This window comes from Dromiciops gliroides, chromosome 5 (genome assembly GCF_019393635.1).
Source record: "Dromiciops gliroides isolate mDroGli1 chromosome 5, mDroGli1.pri, whole genome shotgun sequence".
NCBI lineage: Eukaryota > Metazoa > Chordata > Mammalia > Microbiotheria > Microbiotheriidae > Dromiciops > Dromiciops gliroides.
The window spans coordinates 44,386,891-44,410,948 of record NC_057865.1 but is presented as its reverse complement, the minus strand read 5'-3'; the positions used below and the strand labels follow the sequence as shown (position 1 = coordinate 44,410,948).

The 24,058-nt window shown below is 35.6% G+C and overlaps 1 protein-coding gene across 1 annotated transcript in view; it reads left to right on the top strand.

Annotated features, from left to right (window-relative positions):
- The window catches only part of ULK4 (unc-51 like kinase 4), a 669,562-nt gene that overhangs the window by 238,336 nt on the left and 407,168 nt on the right, over nucleotides 1–24,058 (top strand). The window contains exons 26-27 of the mRNA XM_043966928.1: nucleotides 9,623–9,674; nucleotides 9,778–9,872. Coding sequence (XP_043822863.1) covers nucleotides 9,623–9,674; nucleotides 9,778–9,872 — 147 coding nt within the window. The remainder of the gene's footprint in view (nucleotides 1–9,622; nucleotides 9,675–9,777; nucleotides 9,873–24,058) is intronic.

Here is a 24,058-nt window from a genome sequence, read left to right as displayed (position 1 = left end):
AGAGGTGCAAAATCTCACTAAAGAAAATAATTCCTTAAAAATTAGAATTGGAAAAGTGGAAACCAATGACTTCATGAGAAATCAAGAAACCATAAAACAAATTAAACAAAACAAAAAAAAAGAAAAAATAGAGGGATATGTGAATGATCTCATTGGAAAAACAACTGACCTGAAAATAAATTGAGGTGAGATAATTTAAGAATTATTGGATTACCTGAAAGCCATGATCAAAGAAAGAGCCTAGACATCAAATTTCAAGAAATTATCAAGAAAAACTATACTGATAACCTAGAACCAGAGGGTAAAATAGAAATTGAAAGAATCTACTGGTCACCACATGGGGGCAATCCCAAAATGAACACTCCTAAGAATATTATAGCCAAATTCCACAGCTCCCAGGTCAAAAAGAAAATCCTTCAAGCAGCCAGAAAGAAACCATTCAAATACCATGTAGTCTCAGTAAGAATCTCATAAAATTTAGCAGTTACCACACTAAAGGAGGAGAGTACTTGGAATATGATATTCCAGAAGAAAAAAGTGCTGAGATCACAACCAAGACTAATATACCCATAAAACAGTATAATCCTTTAAGAGGAAAAAAGACTGAATATTTATTGAAATAGAGGACTTTTAAGCATTCCTGATGAAAAGACCAGAGCTGGATAGAAAATATGACTGACAAATATAAGACTGAAGAGAAGCATAAACATGAAAAAAAAAAATCATAAGGTGCTCCATAAGGGTAAACTTTTAACCTTTCTATATGGGAAGATGATAATATGTACCTTCTCAGAACTTTATCATTATTAGGCACTTAGAAGGATTATACATAGAAAGAGAGTATGGGAATGAATTGTTTCTATTGGGATTATGTAAAAAAAAAACAACAGGTGAAAAAAGAGGAATGCTGTGGGAGAAGGGGGAATGGAGAGGAAGAATGGGAAAATTATCTCATACAAAACAGGTGTACAAGGAAGAACTTTTACAGTGGAGAGAAAATTTTGGACTTCGTTCACCTCTAAATTGGTTTAAAGAGTGTGTGTACACACACACACACACACACACACACACATATATATACATATATACACACACCTATAAATACTTAATTGGTAATAGAAATCTATCTTGCCCAACAGTTTACTAAGAGGGGAAGGAGAAAAGAAGAAGGTGAGGGTGATAAAAGGGAGGGTAGATAAAAGAAGGCAGTGTTCAGAAGCAAATGGACTTTTGAGGAGCGACAGGATAAAAGGGGAGAGAGGAAGATAAACCAAGAAAATATGATGGAGGGAAATCTGCAGTTTGTGTTCATAACTGTGAATATGAATGGGATGTTTATGTGAATTCACCCATAAAACAAAAACAGAAGCAGCATGGATTAGAAAACAGAATCGAACAATATAGTTTACTTTTGTTTTTAGAAAAAGCACAGTTGAAACTGAGAGTTTCTCACAGAGTTAAAATAAAGGGCAAGAACAGAATTTAGTATACTTCAGCTGAAGTTAAAAAAAAAAAGCAGGGATAGCAATCATGATCTTAGACAAAGCAAAAGCAGAAATAGACACAATTAAAGGGATAAGCAGGGAAACCACATCTTGCTGAAAGGAACCATAGGCAATGAAGTAATATTAGTACCAAATGGCATAGCATCCAAATTCTTAAGGGGAAAAGTTAAATGAATTACAGGAGGAAATACATAGTAAAACTTTGCTAGTGGGGAACTTTAACTTTCCCCTTTCAGAGCTAGATAAATCTAACCTAAAATAAACAAGAAATAAGTTAAAGAGATGAATAATATCTTAGAAGAATTCAATATGATAGATCACTAGAGAAACCTGAATGAGACTAGAAAGGGGTATACATTTTTCTCAGCTGTACATAGCACCTTCACAAAAATTGACCACATATTAGGGCATAAAACCTCAAAACCAAAGGCAGAAAAACTGAAATATTAAATGTACCCCTTTCAGACCATAATGCAATAAAATTACATTTATAAAAGGGTCATGGAAATATAGATTAAAAACTAATTGCAAACTAAATAATCTAATCCTAGGGTCAGAGAACAAATCATAGAAACAATATTTGAATTGAAGAAAATGATGAGATAGTGTTCCAAAATTTGCAAGATGCATCCAAAGCAGGGTTAAATTTTATATCTCTGACTGAGCACATTATTCAGATATGCTGAAAGAACAGATCAGTGAATTGGGTTTGCAACAACAACAACAGAAAAAAAAAACTAGAAAAAGTATAAATTTAAAATCCTTGATTAAACACCAAAATGGAAATCCTGAAAAATCAAAGAAAGATTAAGAAAATGGAAAGTAAAAAACCCATTGAACTAATAAAACTAGGAGCTGGTTTTATGGAGGAAAAAAACCCCAATATGATAGATAAACCATTAGTTATTTTGATTAAAAAATAAAGAAAACCAATTTCACAATATCAAAAATGAAAAGGGTAACTGCAATGAAAATGAAATTAAAGCATTTATTAGGAATATATATATATATATATATTTTTTTGCTGGGCAGTGGGGGTTAAGTGACTTGCCCAGGGTCACACAGCTAGTAAGTCAAGTGTCTGAGGCCGGATTTGAACTCAGGTACTCCTGAATCCAAGGCCGGCTCTTTATCCACTGCGCCACCTAGCCGCCCCTATTAGGAATATTTTTGCCCAATTATATGCCAGTAAAACTGACGATCTAAATTAAGTGGGTGAAGATCTACAAAAATATACACCACCCAGATTAGCAGCAGAGGAAATAAAATATTTAAATGACCCTATCTTAGAAAAAGAAATTGAACAAACCATAAATGAGCTCCCTAAGAAAAACACCCCAGTATCAGATGAATTTACAAGTGAATTCTACTGAACATTTAAAAAACAATCTCAGGGGCAGCTAGGTGGCATAGTGGATAGAGCACTGGCCCTGGAGTCAGGAGTACCTGAGTTCAAATCCAGCCTCAGACACTTAACACTGACTAGCTGTGTGACCCTGGGCAAGTCACTTAACCCCAGTTGCCTCACTAAAAAAAAAACAAAACAAACAAACAAAAAAACAATTCCAGTACTATACTATTTGGAAGAAAAAAATTGGTAAAGGAGTCCTACAAAATTCCTTTTGTGACACAAACATGGTTTTGATACCTAAACCATGGAGAGCTAAAACAGAGAAAGAAAATTATAGATCGATTTCCTTAATGAATATTGATGCAAACATTTTAAATAAAATACCAGCTAGGAGATTACAGCAGTATATCACAAAGATCATAGACTACGATCAGGTGGGCTTTACAACAAGAATGCAAGGGTGGTTCAATATTAGGAATATAGGAAAACTATTGGCATAATTCACCATATAAATAATAAAACCAACAGGAATCATATGATTATATCGATAGATGCAGAAAAACTTGACAAAATATAATACTTATTCCTATTAAAAACACTAGAGAGCAAAGGAATAAATCGAGCTTTCCTTAAAATTTTAAGTAGTATCTATCTAAAACTAAGGACAAGGATTAGCTGTAATGGAAAAAATCTTGAAGCCTTCTCAGTAAGAGCAGGAGTGAAGCAAAGATGGCCATTATCACTATTATTATTCAATATTGTACTAGAAATAGTAGCTCTAGCAATAATAAAAGAAAAAGAAATTGAAGAAATCAAAATAGGTAATGAGTAAACTCAACTATCACCTCTTATAAATGATATACTTAGAGAACCCAGAGAATCAACTGAAAACTAGTTGAAATAATTAACAACTTCAGCAAAGTTGCAAGATATAAAATAAACCCACACAAATCATCAGCATTTCTATATACTACCAACAAAAGCCAGCAGGAAGAGATAGAAAGAGAAATTCCATTTAAAGTATGTTCAGACAATATAAAATACAAGATAACCTACCTACCAAGAAAAACCCATGGATTATATGAACATAATTACAAAACACTTTTTCACACAAATACAGAAATATTAATTGCTCATGGGTAGGTCCAGTCAGCATAAGAAAAATGACAATTCTACCTAAGTTAATTTGCTTATTAATGCAGTAGTAATCAAATTATCAAAGAATTATTTTATAGAGCTAGAAAATAATAAAATTTATCTGGAAGAACAAAAGCTCAAGGATTTCAGGGGAATCAATTAGAAAACTTTAAGGAAGGTGGCCTACTAGTACCAGATATTAAAATGTATTATAAAACAGGAATTATCAAAACAATCTGGTATTGCCTAAGAAATAGAATGTTGGTCCATTGGAATAGTATTTACAGTAGAAAATGACCATAGTAATCTAGTGTTTGATAAACCCAAACATCCAAGGTGTTATTACTGAAAAAAATAGAAAGCAGTTTGGCAGAAATAGGCATAGATGAACATCTCATACTGTTTACTAAGATAAGGTCAAAATAGACTTAAAGGGTGATGTGAGTAAATTAGGGGAACATGGGAAAATATATCTATCAGATCTGTGGATAAGAGAAGACTTTATGACCAAGCAAGAAATAGAGAGGATTATAAGAAGTAAAATAGATAATTTTAGTTGCACAAAACTAAGGCAGCCAAAATTAGTAGGAAAGCAGGAAACTGGGGAAAATATAGCAAATTTCTCTGATAAAGTCCTTATTTTTCAAGTATATAGGGAACAGCCAAATTTAAACAAATAAGAGCCATTTCTCGGTTGATAAATAGTAAACAGGCAGTTTTCAGAAGAAACCCAAACTATTTACAGTCACATGAAAATATGTTGTAAATCACCATTGACTAAAGAAATGCAAATTAAAACAACTCAGAAATGCCCCACCATGCCTATTAGATTGGCTAACATGACCGAAAAAGAAAATGACAAATACTTGAGGGGATGTGAAAAAATTGGTATAGTAATGCATTGTTGGTGGAGTTGTGAATGAATCTAACCATTCTGGAGAAGAATTTGGAGCTATGTCCAGAGGGCTATAAAACTGTGTATAAAAAGCCTTTGACTCAGTAATTAATAAGAGAGAGAGAGAGAGAGAGAGAGAGAGAGAGAGAGAGAGAGAGAGAGAGAGAGAGAGAGAGAGAGAGAGAGAGAAAAGGACCTGTTTGTATAAAAATATTTATAGCAGCTCTTTTTGTGGTGAAGGAGGAATAGGAATTATGCTTCCTATGTGACTGCTTTTTTTGCTAGAGCCCTTACACAAATGTTCTCCTTAAACCAAAGGTTCCCCAGATGCTTGGATCTCTGTGTTCCTTTCTTTCCAGCCAGACTGGTCCAGGAATGGTTGTTTTCTGAGCTTTGTGCTCTGTTTTCTGTCTCTTTGCCCTCCAAAAGGTTTCTCCCATACTTGCAGTACACCAGTTACAGTACTTTCATCTGTGCAAAACTATTACAAATCCCCTAAGCATTCACAATTTCTCCTTCACATTATATTCTCTTCACTTATGCTTTAAAGAATATAAACTCCTTGAGGGTAAAGACTATTTATTTTTAGTCCTTTTGTTCCTGGCACCTAGTAGGCAACTGACAGCCTTACAATAAAATATAATATGGTGTGTCATGTAAGTTGGCATAGTTCTCAGGGTCTTGAAATAGGTCATGTTGGTTAATAAGGGGTTTGACATTGTGGACATATTTTGGGGACATAATACTGTACTACACTGCATTTGTTGTGACTGCATTTCATAGTGTTACTTGATTAATGAGTTGGAGAAGACCACTTTGTATTACTTGTACTTCATCTTCTGTTTTGATTATTTCACAAGCAGGTGATGGCTGACAGAAAGATAACTAGTGGTTTTTATTTGGACCTACCAGAAAAAGATTCAGCATTATTTAGGTTTTGAGGGAAAATGAAATTCCTAGCTCTAATCAGGAAGACTAATTTTAAATCAAAAAAAGAAAAAGCATTATTATAATTTCATATAACTTTAATAGATACAAGTCACATGATGGATCCTTGTAGATGTTGGTTATAAAATGTAAGTAATTATTATCAGCAGCAACAATTGAAATACTCTTCCTAAGTCCTGCTGTGACTATAGATTTTGATTACTACTGAAGTAAAGAGGTTACCCTATTGGGAGGGGGAGGCAGGTAGTTTCAGCCTTTTTTTCTCCTCTTTAATCTTTTTTTTTTTTAATTTGCGGGGCAATGAGGGTTAAGTGACTTGCCCAAAGTCACACAGCTAATAAGTATCAATTGTCTGAGGCCACATTTGAACTCAAGACCTCCTGAATCCACGGCCGGTGCTTTATCCACTGCACCACCTAGCTGCCCCTTCTCTTTAATCTTTAATGAATTTTCTTTCAGCAAGTGTCTGTGACCATCTCCTCTTTGTAGTGCCCTATGCTAGGACCTTGGGAAGATACAGAGATAGATAAGTCATGATCTATGACTACCGGGAGCCTACAGTGTAATAGGGGGAGATCATACATGTAGACAGGTGATAAATAGATGAGGAGTGAAAGTACCAGGTTATGAAGAGGTGGGGTATATGGTGTAGTGAAAAGCCTGCTGCTGGAAATGAAATCAGGGGAGACTCATCTTTTTCCCCCAGCTTTGACATTTCCTGGTTATAAGATGCTGAGAAAGTCACTTAACTCTGCAAGCCTTAGTTTCCTCATCCATAAAATGGGCAGAATGATACAGTTCCTACCTTATGGGCTTGTTGTGAAGAAGGCACTCGTCAAACTTGAACATATACATATACATATGCACACATACATATACATATATATATAAACATACACACACATATGTATATATGGATCTCTCTATAAATGTTAGCTATTGTTAATATGTCTATTTCCTTCGACACTGGAACATCTGAAAGAGTTATTTCTGAAGTGGGCATACATTGAGCAATAGCAGCAGCAGCAGAGTTGGGCAGGCTCCATACACAGGTCTGTTTAACATGTAGACTGAGTCATAGCTGCCTGCCTGCTTGTGTAGTGCAATGGGTTTTCAAATCTTGTTCCCAGCAGCTTGCCAGTGATGCTGGAAATTTTATTCTCAGCTAATTTTTTTAAGCCCTTGTCTTGAAGTCAGTCAGAAGCCCTGCATTTGAGAATTGGCTTACTTAAAAGTGAACAGTGCCACATAAAGCCCCGCCATCTTGGAACTCATGAGCCCTGTTAAATGCAGCACCAGCAGCTAACAGGCATCAAAGATGTAATTGAATCCTAAAAGTGTGGTTGAAACTCTAGGTTCTGGAAGGTTCCAGTGCCTTCTGCCTTCTCTTGACTGACAGCAGGTCAGGAAATGCAGGGGATGTGGCAAAAGTAGCAGATACATAGCCAGGCTTCTGTTTCAGCATGAGAACCTCTAAGCCTAGTATAAAAGTGTCTAAGTGTATATTTGGAGTTGTTTTTTTTTTTTTTGCTACAGGGGGCACTGACCATCCCTAACATAAACATGCCATCTGGGACCATTGGGTTCTCAGAATTTATCAAGCACCTGCTTTGTCCAGGATACTGTGCTAGGTGCTAGGGATATGAGGAAAAACATGTAAATCACCCTCTGCCCTACATTCTGGCAGGATATACCACAGGCAATATGCCAGCGACTGTCCAGTCCTATTCCCTCTGATGGCTATCTATGCCTCCTCATTCTTGTGACCTGTCCAGGTGCCCATAGCTGTATGTGTCAGAGACAGGAGTTAGACCCAAGTCTTCCTGACTCCCACACATGTTCGCTCTTGTATATACTATGCTGGTATGGTGTATACTGGAATAAATAAACTTATTTGAAAGAAGAAATAAATTGAACTACCAAAAAAAAAAAAACAACCTCACAGTATTACTTGATCATAAGAAATGTTAGTTCTCTGTTGGATCAATGATTGTATTAGTCCATAACATTTAATGACTGTTTTATCACTTATTAGACTGTCAAATCAGAAAAAGATAAGGCCTGGAAATCTCATGTGTAAATTCACAGTATTATTTACAGTATACTCTTCTCTTAGCTCCTAAACTTTAACTTAGTGAAATATAATGGATGGTAAAACAAATTGTGGAGAGGATTGCTCCCTTATTGGCAACTAGAAATCAGTAGTGTGTCCTTTGTATCACTCGTGAAAGTCACATCCTGGCATAAAAGTGAAATCAGAAGAGTGGAAATAAATTAAAGGACAGAGGAACATTAGGGAGAACAGTTTAGCATTTACTCATCCCAGATCATTAATATTTCATTCTTCCAGGTTCTCAGTGGGGCCACTGAAGAATATTTTGGTACCTAGGGCATAATACTGTCTCACTTTGGAAGCTTCTCTTACACTGATGGGAATATTCATTGTCTCTCCTTTTTGGCAACTTCTTTGTAGGAATTGTCCTCTGTTTTCCCTCTATTTTTTGACGATCCTGTTTAAAGTGAAGAGTGAGAGCATTAAATGGGAGATTCTGTTCTTATTTCTCAGGCTACTTATTGTCAGTGGCATTGTTAGAATAGCCTTCCTGGTTCTCTACACCTTCTGTCCAATGGTCAGCCCTACGTCCCTCCCTTTTGTGTGCAGCCTGAGTCAAATCCTGATGAGCTGTCCTCCCTGAATCCTGCTGATGCATTCTTCCTATTACAGACAATCACAGCTTCCACACCACAATCTAATTGGTTAGCCCTTTGTTTTGCAACTCCTTCCATTTAAGCAAACCTCTGTTTTTAACTCCTGTCTCTTTGATTGCCATACCTAGGATGACTTCTGTTCTCTGCCATGACATTTCCTTTCCTCTTTTAAAACTCATGTCCTCCTTGGCTGTCTCCCCAATCCCCACTCAGCATCTTGTTCATTGATTCCACAGTCTTTTGGGGCACATCTTCACAATTCTCTCTAGCCTTATTAGTTTCACAGTTTATGATTTCTTTTTCTATATCTTTTTGAGAATCTTATTCACTCCTACCCCCATGATTGCCTTTAAGGGAAAAAAAATCTCCTGATAGCACCTAGTACTCAAGCCTACATATGGTGGACATTCAATAAACATTGTCTGACTGAATGGACTGATTTTGAGAAACGTAGTCTTAAATGTTTCTCACTTCTGTGGGATGATGTCTCTATGAGTATATTGGCCTTAATCTTCATTTATGACTTCTGCTTATATGCCTGTTCCACTGACCTAGAGATTCATAGCTCTCTATGGCGAGAAGTCTGACTTCTGTATAAGTGAACTCATATACTGCATGGTTTAATGGCTTATCAGGAAGTTAGATTTTTATGTTATGTAAATCTTCTTCCATTTGTTACTTTTGAGCTGTTTTTTTTTTCAGTTTTACACTTAACTTGTACTCAGTCTACTTGAATGTTATATATATAAATAAAAATTTATATATGTATACCTATAGATCTGCATGTGTATATGTGTGTGTATATATACACATATATAATGACCCCAGATAGTCTACACCTATGAATATATGTGTGTATTATGGGTGTGTATATACATATATATGGGTATATCATATAAATGTATATATAAATGGTCCTGGGTAGTACAGTTGTATTGATCCAAACATTTAGCTATATGGGTAGCATTTAATGTTGTCAGTGAATTCTTTGATAAGGAAGAACAGTGGTTCTTTATGCACATCAGTAATCCCTTGTATTTTGGATGTCATGTTTATTTCAACTTTTTTTTTTTACAGAATCATATTAAGTCCATAGACTCAGGAGAGACCAATATAGATGGAGCCATAGGTCAGTATTTCATGAGGGCATTTTTACCTCTTCCTTTTAAGTATTTTGACTTTGTTTTTTGTGTCATAATTACAAAGCCATGTAATGATTGTTTTATTCCCAGGTCCAACAGCATCAGAAGAATTGATCAAGATTACTTTATTAGCTTTTGAAGCAGTAACACAACATCCAGCCTTGCTGACGCATTTTCGCTCCACGGTCAGTATTGACAATTTTTTTAAAAGTCTGTAGTCTGTTCACTGAGTAAGTTCCTCATGGTGCAGGACTTCCCAGGAATGCAATTATAAATTAGGATTGTGTCATAAATAAAAAATGTCTTTATGTCTTCATGGTCGTGCCCAAATTTATGATAGGACTTTTGGATTTAATTCTGTAAACATTTTTTGAGTGCCTACTAAGATTGTACTGTACTAGGTACGAGATGAGATAAAAATGAGTAAGACATGTTCCTCCCCTCAAGGAGCTTATAACAACCTTTTCCTTAGGCTGCCATAGCTACCTTCCCTCTTATAGACATTTAATCCTCCATAAATAGTCTCTCATCTGTGGCCAGAGGCATCCATTTTTTAAATAGGAACTTGTGAAAACTAGGAATTAGGGAACTTAAACATGATTTTGGTCTTCAAACTATGCATATTACTACAGAAATTCAATAGAGGAGAAACTGTGATATACAAATGAGGAAGCCTGCTACCAAACCAAGTTGACCTTGTCAGTGCATTTTAATTGCTTCCTTGGTATGATTTAGAATACATAGCTCCTAATTATCTATTCCTAAGTATTAGTGGGATGTCAGTCAACAAGTATTGAGTAAGTGCCTACTGTGTGCCAGGTGCTGTCACATACCATCCGTGCCCCCCAAACTGGACAGTCACACAAATGCTTTAAGAGTTTCTCATTTTACCCTGCATCCTCCAGAATATGTAGGATTATCTCTGTTGTAGTTTTCACAGCTTCTTTATAGTTTTGAACTCATTCTTGTCCACTTTGAATTTTCTTTTTTTCCTCTTACTTGTTACGTCATCTTGGTGTTTTAGGAAAAGAGCATTTTCTAGGATGATAATGATGAGGAGGAGGATGACAGTAACTGAATCTCAGACCTTTGCACCCTTTTGCTGTCAGTGAAAAACTCTAAAATCTTTAAGGCTTTTCGAAATATGTGTCTGAGCCTCTGTGGCAGAGAAACCTATGGAGAGGAGCTATTCTGCTGGGATAGTTGCTGCCAGACACCAGGAGAATACCTTGGGCTTCTTCAGTTTTTTGGTTTCTCTGTCTGGCTCCAGCCAGAATCGAGGGAGATGGAAATGTCAGATGGGATAGTTTTTGACCCAGAACCTTTAGGAGCCAGGTGGGATCCATGGCTCAGGTCAATTCTTACTTTGGGCTCTCCCCCATCCTTTATCCAGTGCCTCCTTAAGTAGTTAATTCTCTTTACTTTTCTTTGAACGCTTACCTTATTGGGGTATGTTAGTGCCCTTCCGTGGGCCTCAGGTTTAAATTCTTCCAAATGGAAGTTGTAACATTTTCATTGCCATCAATGTGGGGTTTTAAAATAAGGAAAGATCATAGTAATCCTTAAAGTACATTTATACATTGAGAAAATTATCAAGTAGACTTTTCTTTCCAAGTTTATTGCTTAACCCTATTTTTGGATTTGGGAGGAGTTATTTTTGAATATGGAAAATTATCACCAACCTTCCTCGATCATTGCCTTAACAATCCTTCTTTCTTCCAGTGAATCTTTAGTCACCCAGTTATCATCTTAAATCTGCTTCCTTAATGAAAAATGTCCTGAATTTAATGAGTTAAGTTGGAAGATCTTTCAGTAACTGTCTTCCATTTAACTTGAAGCTTAATTAGTTTATTACCAGATGAAGAGACTCTGGCATACTAATTATTTGATATACAGCCTGCATTATTGTGGAGAAAACTGTTGCTTCATCTTACATGATGCATACAAAATATTTTTAGAATGCTGTAACTCATGGGATATTGTCTAATTACCTCTTTGGGAGCATGACTGGAATCCATGAATATAAATACTCTCCAGTGGGTATAGGAACATAGTAAGTGCTATTTGAAAAGTTAAAGTAGACCATATTAAAGGATCCAAAGAAATACTTCATTATTCAGAAAGATATCCTTCATAGTGACCAGAAGTGCTTCTCTCAGATTGGTCCCAGATTTCAGGATAACTTAATTATATAAAGCTGGTAATAATTACTGTGTTTTAAAGAACATTGACTGTTTTTGTTTTTAGTGAAAAAAATTTCCAGGATGACTATTAGTTTAAAAAAAAAAAAAAGGTGATTTTTTTGTATTAGAAGAGTTGGTTGAATTAATCCATTCAAAATGTATTCCTGCGATAGCTTAAAAATTCACTAAGTCCAAAAACTGATATATTTATTACCTACTTCTGAACAATTTGGTTTTAATGACCACTCTACTACAGGAGTGCCTTATGCCATGTTTTCAGTTTGACAGTTTGCAAAGGGATAGGATCTTTATTGCATGTTGCAGAAATGTTTATTTATTTGTAGACAATCCCCAATTTTATGTGTGCTTGACTTATTCATGCTCCTAATGTACAAATGTCTGCCCTTCCTCTTTCAACTAGGCCTGGCCTCCAGTTTCTAGCTTCAGTTTCATCTCCTAGTCTTCCCTCCCAGGGCCTGTTTTTTTTTTTTCCTGTTTTGTCTTTGCCTTACAGTATTCATCTGTGCATTGATGATGGTGGTAGACAAACCAGTCTTGAACCTGAATTTCCTCTTAAACTCAGTTTCATTTCACTCCAGTATTTTCTCTACAAAGGTCAACCATTAACATACATACACATGGATTTGAATTTACTATAAATGAATGATCCTTACAGGACAACAAAAAGAACTAGAGGGGCATCTGGGGCATCTGTTTTACCTTTTGATATTACTACCTTGAACCCCATGATTTCATTTTCTAAGCTTAGGTTGGGCCATGATGGTGGGTGAAGCAATGGGAAAGGGCAGTTTAATCCTTGTGCCATGTGAAAGAAAAAATTGGGTAATTAGCAAATGAGATTGGACTGAAAAGTGACTTCAGGGGTTCTATCCCACTGCAGCGCTTTGCCTCTGAACTCCCAACAGCCCTCCACATCTTTCCTTCCTCTTCTATAGGCCCTGGCCATATTATCTATCATCAATGGTTTGGAACCAAGTGGGAGGAGATATATTCCTGGACTTCTGCATTGGCACTCAACTAAATTTCTTATAGAAACTTGATGCCTATGTTCTTTACTGCTTTAGGTAAAGTAGATCATGGATTATAGATCTCAGAATTTTAGAGCTGGATATCACTTTAGTGATAATCAGGATTTTAAATTCCATGAGGGCAGTAATCCTTTGCTCTGCAAATAGAAGGTACTTAATAACTATTTTTTTCAGCTGAATTTATTCTAGTCTAACTACCTGCCCACTAATTACCTGTCCTTTATAAATTAGGATACTGAACCCACACAATTAAGTGATCAAACTCATGCACCTAATTAGGGACAGAGCCAATACCTCATTTAAGGTATATATGATCAATTAAATTGGTTGACAGATTCCCTGTATTAATGTTGTTTCTATGAGAAAAGACAGTCAAATTTTAAACAAACAACTTAGAAACTTTTTGATTATAACCTCTGCTTAAGTTTGGGACTTAATCAAAATCTCATCCTTTTTGTAGGTTTTGCAACTGGGCACCTGGTACTAGGAAACAATGAGTAGATTGATTATCAAAACTAAATTGGTTAGAACGGGATATATTGTGGACATTTATTTTTGTAAAATTCAAGTTATAGCAATTGGAGGAGACTTTTCTAAAATGATTGCATCAGTATTATTAATAGTCTCAAAATAAACTCAAAAGAATCATTTATCATTACTTTAAAAAAGGCATTAGAAGGACAGGACTGTGGTAGGGGATCTATTTGAGTCTTGTCATGTATAGTCTGTAAATATTTTCTTTGTGACATTAAAGTTTTATATTTTAAGACATGATTAATAACTGTCTTAGAAGTTGAACTCATTTATTTAAGCTGTATTTTACAATTTGATAAATTGTCCCATTTGACGTTTGGTCATTTGAACTGTGCCAATCTAAACACTGCCTTTTTACATTACCTATAAATGAGGGTGCTTCTACTTGACAAACCATTAATCAGGGACTCAACTCTTCTGGTTTCCAAACAAGTGGGTTTTGGGGGTTTTTTTGGTCATTATTCTTATTTGTTTTTAAATGGATTCTTTTTTCTTTTCTGTGTACTTTAGCTTTCTTAGTTCATGGTCAACATAAGAGCCTTCTTTATGTGAATCCTATTTTACATTTTGTAATGCTCTTTATATCCTCTTTGGTCCTAGATTCTTTCCTTATCCATAATTCTGACAGATAGACTGTTTATGCTCTCTTAATTTGCTTATGGTATCACCTTTTATGTGTAAATTGTGTACCCATTTTGACCTTATTTTGGTATACAGTGAGATGTTGGTCTATCCTTGATTCCTGCCATACTGTTTTCCAATTTTTCTCAAATAACAATTTTTTGTTCCAAAAGATTGGATCTTTGGGTTTATCATATTACTATTGTAATATTCCTATGGTCATTGCTACCTAATCTATTCCACTAATCTACCACTTTATTTCTTAGCCAGTATCAGATTGTTTTGAAGATTACCATTTTATAATACAGTTTGAGATTTGGTACAGCTAGACCACCTTCTTCCATATTTTTTCATTGATTGCCTTGATATACTTGAGCTTTTGTTCTTCCAGATGAATTTTGTTATTGTTTTTTCCAGCTCTGTAAAATAATTTTTTGTTTTTTGTGGGGCAATCAGGGTTAAGTGACTTTCCCAGGGTCACACAGCTAGTAAGTGTCAAGTATCTGAAGTCAGATTTGAACTCAGGTCCTGCCGAATCCAGGGCCAATGCTTTATCCACTGCGCCACCTAGCTGCCTCCGAGTAAAATAATTTTTTGATAAGTTTGATTGGTTTGGCACTGAATCAATATATTAATTTAAGTAGAATTGTCATTTTCATTATAATGGCTTGGCATACCAATTAGTAATTAATATTTTTTCAGTTGTTTAGATCTGACTTTATTTGTGTGGAAAGTATTTTATAGTTGTATTCATATAGTTCCTGAGTTTGTCTTGGCAGGTAGACTCCCAAGTATTTTATATTGTTTACAGTTATTTTAAATGAAATTTCTCTTTCTCTATATTGCTGCTAGACTTTGTTGGTAATATATAGAACTGCTAATGATTTACATGGGTTTATTTTGTATCTAACAACTTTGCTAAAGTTGTTAATAATTTCAAATAGTATTTAGTTGACTCTCTAGGATTTTCTAAGTGTAACATTGTATCATCTACAAAGAGGGATAGTTTTGTTTTCCCATTGTCTATTCTAATTCCTTTAACTTCTTTTTCTTCTCTTATTGCTATAACTAACATTTCTAGTACAATATTGAATAATAGAGGTGATAAATGGCATCCTTGCTTCACTCCTGATTGGATTGGGAAGGCTTCTAGCTTATCCCCATTATATATAATGCTTAATGATGGTTTAAAATAAATATTACTATCATTTTAAGATAAACTGTATTTATTCCTATGTTCTCTATTTTTAATGGGGATGAGTGTTATATTTTGTCAAAGGTTTTTTCTGCATCTATTGAGATAATGATATGATTTCTGTTGGTTTTGTTATTGATATGGCCAATTATGCTGATAGTTTTCCTAATATTGAACCAGCCCTGCCTTCCTGGTATATAAATGCCACCTGATCATAGTGTATGATTCTTGTGATGTATTGCTGTAATTTCTTTGCTAGTAACTTGCAGAATCTGAAGAATAAGCTTGCTGGCATGTGAAATGGGTATAATTGTTTGGTAATTTGAACATTGCCATTCTTTAGGGACATAAACTGATCTTTTCCAATCTAGTGGGCACTGTTGAATTTTCTAAATTTGCTGACATATTGAGTGCAGCACTTTAACAGTGTCATCGTTTAAGATTTTAAATCTCTCAGCTGGAATTCCATCATCTCTATTAGCTTTATTGTTAGCAATGCTTCCTAAGACCCACTTGACTTCATTCTCTAGGATGTCTGGTTCTGGATCAGTAACACACCATAGTGGTTATCAGTGATGTTGCGATCTTTCTTGTATAGTTCTGTGTATTTTTGCTACTGTTTTCTTAATCTCTTCTGCTTCTGTCAAATCCCCACCATTTACATCTTTTATCATGCCCACTTTTGCATGAAATGTTCCCTATATATCTCTGGTTTTCCTGAAGAGATCTCTTGTCTTCCCTATTCTATTGTTTTCTTCTATTTCTTTATATTCTTCATTTAAGAAAACCTTTTCTCTCCTTGCTATTCTCTGGAATTCTGCTTTCATTTGACTCTCTCTTTCCTACTCTCCTTTCCCTTTCTCTTTCTTTCTTACCTATTTGTAAAGCCTCATCAGATAGCCATTCTGTTTTCTTGCTCTTTTTTTTTCCTTTGAAATTTTTGTTGTTGTTATTGTTGCTGCCTCCAGTACAATATTGTGAACCTCTGCCCACAGTTCTTCAAACATTCTGTCTAGCATCTAATGGACTAAAATGTATTCACCACCTCTACTTCATATTCATAAGAAATGTTATTTAGGTCATATCAACACGGTCTGATGGTTTTCCCTACTTTCTTCAATTTAAGTCTGAATTTTGCAATAAGAAGCTCATGATCTTAAAATAAAAATTAAATTAAATTAAAAAAAAAAGAAGCTCACGATCTGAGCTACAGCCAGTTCCTGGACTTGTTTTAACTGACTGTATAGAGCTTCTCCACCTATGGATGCAAAGTATATAATCAATCTGATTTCTATATTGACCATCTGGTGAAGTCCATGTACAGAGTCATTTTTGGGGTTGTTGAAAAAGATTGTTTGTTATGAGTAGTGAGTTATTTTCACAAAACTATTGGTCTCTGTCCTGTTTCATTTTGTATTCCAAGGTCAAATTTTCCTGTTATTCAAATTATCTTTTGATTTCCTACTTTAGCATTCCAATCCCCTATGACCTTTTATCAGAACTCTCAAGTATGACCTGTCTGTCTTGGGTAACCCTGCTTGGCATAGTTTATAATTTCATTGAGCTACACTAGTCCCTCTGCCACAACAAGGAAGTGGTCCAAGGGATGGAGGGAGTTTTCTTGTACTGATTTTAAAATGAGTTAATTTTCTGTCCTTCAAAGATTGTCTTTTTTTAAACTACTCATATTGATTTCTGATATGCATGCTAGCATTTAATTTATTATTGTTATTGTCATTTCTTAGAGCTTGGTTCTTTTGTTTTCTTGGTGCATGATCTGTTAATAGCATTAGTGATATATTTTGGCAGGGGCCAGGAGTTATAGGTAGAATATTGTTATGGAGTCTTCTTTGTGGAAACTAGGTTTTTCTGGATATGCACACATATCTGTGTATTGTCCACATTCCAAATTCAGGATGGCTTTTACCTCCCCAGTCCTATGTTGTGAACATAATGAGTCACAGGCCTGCTCCTGGATTCCATTAAATCCATTTCAGGAATCCTGTATCAAGTGCCCACTCTGTGGACTTGCTGGCCCAGATAATTTTAGTCTGCTGTGCATGGATCCAAAGGAGGTGCATGGATAGATTTCAGGGAGTCCATGAATTTTTATGAGAAGAAAATAAATTATATCATTTCCTTCCCCACCCCCGCGCCCAAACCTCTAACTGAAATATAGCATTTTCTTCAATTATCTTAAAACATGATTCTGATCAGGAATCCATAGGCTTCCCAGGACCTCCAGAGGGGTCATCGGGTTCACAGAAAAGCTGAGAACCCCAGTGTTGGGCTGTGTAGGTAGATGCCACTGTTATCCTTATTTTACAGATGAGGAAACTGAGGCAAACAGGGTTAAGTGATTTGCCCAGAATCACACAGCTAGTAACTGCCTAAGACAAAATCTGAACTCAGATCCAATAGTCTATCCACTGTACCATCTAGCTGCCTCAAATACACACTTTATGGGATTTTTGTTCCTTTGCAATCTAAAAATAGAAAATCCCTTAATAAGAAAGAAAGGTGGGTCATTTGGAGAAAGAGCGCTCTTTTCCACATAACCTTTAGGATGTATCTGGAAGCAGGGACCCTTGGAGTCATTAAGCTCAGGAAGGACTTTTCTAATGATTTTACCTGTCCCAGAGGGGTGGCTAATTTCCACCCGAATTACCCTTCAGGTCAAATTAGTGAAATTACCTTGCTGATAATCTGGCATGATCTGGTTTTCTTTCCTGAAAACCTTTGACTTCACTAATGTCCTTATAGTTTACCCAAAGGCCAGGACAGTGAGATGACCTAATTCTAGGTTAAGAGTCTAGATTAAAAAAAAAAATTAAAACAACTAATAGTGCGTCCACTAATTTAGACCGTTACAGGATTTAAATCTGTAAGAGACTTTTGAATTCATCTAGTCTAACTCCCTCATTTGACAAATGAGGAAACTGAGGCCCAGAGTTTACTTAAATAAAATACCCCAACAGATGAATTGTTTTTGTATTCTTTCCATTCTTTGTAAGCACAATTTCCAGTGTGTGGTCTCTCTGTCCATAAGAAGCATAAAGGAGAGTTTATGGTGTGTTGTTTCCCTAGGGGAGGCTTGATTCTACCATAATTCCAGAATATAACTTGTTTTACTTAATACTCTTTCAGGCCAAAACTGTAGATTGCTGTGGTTGGCATGTTGTTAATAATGGACTTATGCCATTAGAAAAGTTAATGCAGTTCTAGTACTTGGTACTATGAGACCTCATTACAGATTGTTGTCAATAAATTATACTGAGGAGTTTAGACTTGAGCCTTATATTATTACCATGTTAATTGCTGAGTTTTTAAATGCTCAGGGTGGTGCACATTGAATGAAATGGAGATAGAAATGATGAATTTTCAGATATGGGATTTTTAGAAGTCAATGAATGCTTTGGAAATAAAAACCTCCTTTTTAAAATGAATCAGTTTAGCTGTGGACAATTAAAAAAATACATAAGCCTTTTTTTTTTTTTGCAGGGCAATGAGGGTTACGTGACTTGCCCAGGGTCACACAGCTAGTAGGTGTTAAGTATCTGAGGTCAGATTTGAACAGAGGTTCTCCTGAATCCAGGGCTGGTCCTCTATCCACTGTGCCACCTAGCTGCTCCCTACATAAGCCTTTAAAACAGGGCTATCTTGTTTTCAAATTAAAACTATTTTTAAAATTTTCTGCAAGACATCAGCTTTATGAAGAAGAAAATTTGAATTTGCTCACATTGTTATTATAAAGTTTCTGAACTTCCACAATTCCTAAATTTAAAACCAAGTATTTAAAGTTTATACATTTCATGCTTTGGACCTCATTTCTCTTATTTATAAACTGGGAGATTGGAGTGGTTAATCTCTAAAGTTCCTTCCAGGACTATACTCTGTCATCTTTAAAAAAAAAAAAAGCCCACCCAGTTATCTTGTCCTTCTGCTACCTCTTTCATTGAACAATTTTTTTTAAAAAAGGAAGAAAAAGAAAACCCTCATAACAAGTAGACATTGTCCAGCAAAATATCTTCCCAAAATGTATGCCTTATTCTACATTTTAATAGAATTTTATTTTCCAAAATATATGTAAAAACAAAATTTTAACATCAATTTTTTAAAAACTTTGTGTTCCAAATTCTCTTCCCCCCCTACATTCGCACCCCCCACCCACAAGAACTCAAGCAATTCAAAATAAGTTATACATGAATAGTCATGGAAAAATTCCCATATTAGCTAGTTGTGAGAGAAAACAATCAAAAAAACCTAAAACTTCAGATTAAGAAATTGTCAAAGAGGAAAAGAAAAAAAAATTTTAATGTGTTTCCATCTGTTTTCAGATACTATCAGTTCTTTCTCTGCAGATGGGCTGCAATCTTCATAAGTCCTTCAGGGTTATATTGGATCATTGCCTAGCTGAAAATAACCACATGCTTCCCAGGAGATCATCCCCCAATATTGCCGTTATTTTGTATACAGTACATTTCACTCTGCTTCAGTTCATGTAGGTCTTTCCAGGTTTTTCTGATAGTATCCTGTTCATCATAACCTGTATATAGTACCTTAAGCTTGCCAGAGAATTTTCTTCATAAAAGCCCAGCAAAGTAGATACCATATGTTTTGCCATTATAATCAATCATCATAACTATTTCCCTCCATCCCACTCCCTTCCCATGATATTTACTCTCTCTTCCTTTTACCTATTCCTCCTCAGAAGTGTTTTACTTCTGACTATCCTCTCCCTCGCTCTGCACTCCCTTTTTTCACCCTTCCTTCCTTATCTTCTTCCCCTCCTATTTTCCTGGAGGGTTAAATAGATTGCTCCTCCCAATTGGGTATGAAAGCTATGCCCTCCATGAGCCCACTCCAATGAGATCAGGGTCCCTGAGCTAATTCTTTGTTCTAAATTGTTCTTCAACCCTCCCTATGAGATCAAGCAATTCAATATGTCATACTGGTGCAGTAATGCAGAACATCGTCATCTTCCTTCTTATTGTACATTTTAAGGCCATTTCTCTCAGGAGGCAGATGACATGCTTCTTCATTCCTCTGATCTTATGGTTTATCATTGTATTAATCAAAGTTCTAAAGTCTTTCAAAGATTTTTTTTCTTCCTATAATGTTATTTAGACCCCGCCAATCTTATGTTTGGGGTTATAAAAAAGATTTTGCACAAGAACAAATTCATTAAGGTTTGCAGACATTTCATTTGTGTACTTAATTCATATCTGATAGATTAAATGAATTCAAATGAGTTTCAAAGGCATTCCCTAATATCTGTCCTGTATTACATGACTGAAGCTGTTGTTAGCATCCCATAGCTAATCACTCTTATTGTATTAGTTACAGGTAATTCACAATAATAGCAGGTTGAATTTAAGGTTTGTTGCACCTTTGACAGCAGATTTACATTGATTTCCAGAGGCCAAGGTTTGGATGAAATAATATGGAGCGTCACTCCGTTTCAGACTCTCTTTAACTACTGAGTTCAGGATGAATCATTTTTAGGACATGTCCTTGAATGAACTTTGAAGCTGCTGAACTTTTCATTTTGTTTGACCCTTTTATTTTGGAAACCATGGCCACTTTCGTATTTGAGATGAAAATCCCTTGGGACTGATTTATGTCAGTGTGTTTCTAAACCAACCAAGATATGGCCAATGAATGAGGGTGTTTTATGGAACAAAGAACTCATCAGTGCATGTGCATAGAAGATTCATAAGGGTCACAGTGGAATTTTATCTTAATAGAATGTATATTAATCATAAATTCTGTGAAAGATTTGTAAGGGCAAAGCACTGAAGAGTGAATCATGCAACTCTACATTACCAGAGTATATCCTTGGAACACTTTCCCAACAGGTTCCATACACCCCCTGCTCTTTGCAAAGTAAACTGAGTTGGTGGGCAGAGCCATGTGGATTGGATGCTATTGAAAGTCTTCCCTCACCTGAGTTCAAAATCCAGCCTCAGACACTTAACACTTAGTAGCTCTGTGGCCCTGAGCAAGTCATTTAACCCTCATTGCCCTGAAAAAAAAAAAAAAAGTCTTCCTTCTTTCTTCAGGCTGCATCATATCAGGCTCTTTCAAATTAGTGGCTCCTTAACATAATGATGAACTGAAAAAATGTTGAGTCTAAAGGGCTTTTCAGCCCCATCACTACTCATTCTGTTTTATTATGATCTTTTCAGCGAAGTTACTAGTGACTGTCAAAGCCAGGAAAGTAGAAACCTGCTTATGACAACAAATTATGGCAAAGTCAGATATACCATAAGTCAGATTGTGTCCTAAAAAACATTACAACTGAAAACATAAAAGCCTAATTTGAAATGGTTCCTTTTTCTCTTGTCAGCACTGTAGAGGAATTACATATTATATCCTTAAACTCCAGAAGAGGTAGATGACTAACTTGCTCTTATGGCTTTCAATGCAGGTATATAATGAGCAAAGGAGATATAAAATAGAGCATAAATGCTCATAACAGTGAAGAAGAAAACCGTCATTCCATCAAACCTCTTGTTAGCCTGTAGCCTTTTCTCAGATCTCTTCATACTCAGCATTGTCATCGCAATGGTTTATCTCATGGCAATAAGCTTAAATAGACAGAGGAAACTAGGTATTTGTGCATGGGTGGGTACACATAGATTCAATTATTGTCAAATTCATTTCAATTCAGTAAATGTTACTAAATGCCTCCTTTAGGCCAGGTACTGGATACAAAATTATAAAGAAAAGGTCTCAGCCCTCAGGGAGTTTATGGTCTACTGGGGAGATGTAACACAGAGACTCATAAATACAGGATATCTGCAAAATAATGCACAGTAATATATATGTATATATGCATACATATACACATACAATATACATATACACACACACATACACATACACATACATGCATGTATGTATATGTATACAGAGAGAAAAACTAAGAACAGGACAGAATTAGGAAAGACCTAGTGTGAGAAGCGTCACATGAGCAGTGTTTTGAAGGAAGCTAGGGATTCTGAGAAATAAAGGTAAGGAGGAAGAGGCATTCCAGAAAGGGAGGGGCCCCTGTGGGTGAAAAGCAACAGGACAGGAGATGCAACATGGTATATAGGAAAAATCTGGCACGGTTGTTGAATGAGACTCTGGAGTATGTGAAGGGGAAAAATAGGAAATTACTGGACAATTAGGAGGGAGGCAGATTACATAGACATACCTTATTTTATTGTGCTTTGTTTTATTGCACTTTGCAGATATTGTTTATTTATTCTTTATCCCTCTATTCATTTTTACAAATTGAAAGTTTATGACAATCCTTCATCAAGCAAATCTGTCGGCACCATTTTTTTTCCAACAATATGCTCTCAGGCCATGTCTCTATCACATTTTGGTAATTCTCACAGTACTTCAAGCCTTTTCATTATTATTATAGCTGTTATGGTGATCTTTGATGTTACAATTGTAATTGTTCCGGGATGCCATGAAACATGCCCATATAAGATGGCAAACTTAAATTGCCTACTCCACCGACTGGCTGTTCCCCATCTCTCCTCCCTCTCCGTAGTCTTTTCTGTTCCCTGAGACATAAAAATATTGAAATCAGGCCAATTACTAACCTTACAGTAGCTTCTAAGTTAAGTGAAAGGAAGAGTCAATCTATGGAGCAAACTTCATTGCTGTCTTATTTTAAGAAATTGCCACAGCCATCCCAAACTTCAGCAACAATTACCTTAATCAGTCAGCAGTCATCAAAATCGAGGCAAGACCTTCCATCAGCGAAGATTATAACTTCATTGAAGGTTCAGATAGTGGTTAGCAGTTTTTAGCAATAAAGTATTTTTTAAATATTATTTGATTTGTTTTTTGTTAACATTTTAAGTTTCAAACTGTCTCCCTCCTTTGCCAGCCCACACTAGAGAAGGCCACCATTTAATGCAGATTTATAAATATATGTAAAAACATCCTATACATACTTCCATTTATCAGCTCTTTATCTGGGGTTGGATAGTATCTTCCTTCATACATCCTTTATAGTTGATTTGAGTATTTACAGTACTCAGAATAACTTGGTCGTTTACAATTATTCTTCAAACAATATTGCTGTTACTGTATATAATGTTCTCTTGCTCCTGCTCACTTCACTTTTCATTATTTCATAAAAGTTTTTCATGGTTTTCTAAAATCAACCAGCTCATCATTTCTTACAGCATAGCAATATTCCATCACAATCATATACCACAACTTGTTTAGCCATTCCCTAGTTGATGGGCATCCCCACAATTTCCAGTTCTTTGCTACCATAAAGAGAGCTGTTACAAATATTTTAGAACTGAAACATTCTTTTCCTTTTTCCCCTAATCACCTTGAGAAACATCTAATAGTGGTATTGTTGGGTCAAAGGGTATATACAGTTTTAGAACTCTTTGAGTATAATTCCAGATTGCTCTCCAAAATGGTTGGATCAGTTCACAGTTCCACCAATGCTGTATTAATGTCCTGTTTTTCCATATCCCCACCAACATTTGTCATTATTCCCTTCTATCTTTTTAGCCAATCTGATAGGCATGAGATGATATCTGAGTTGTTTTAATGTGCATTCTCTAATCAATAATGATCTAGAGCATTTTTTATATGACTATACTTTTATCTTCATCGAAAAACTGCCCGATCATATCCTCTGACCATTTATCAATTAAGAATGACTCATATTCTTAGAAATTTGACAAAGTTCTCTATATAGTTGAGATATGAGACTTTTATCTGAGAAACTGTCTATAAGTTTTCTACCAATTTTCTACTTTCCT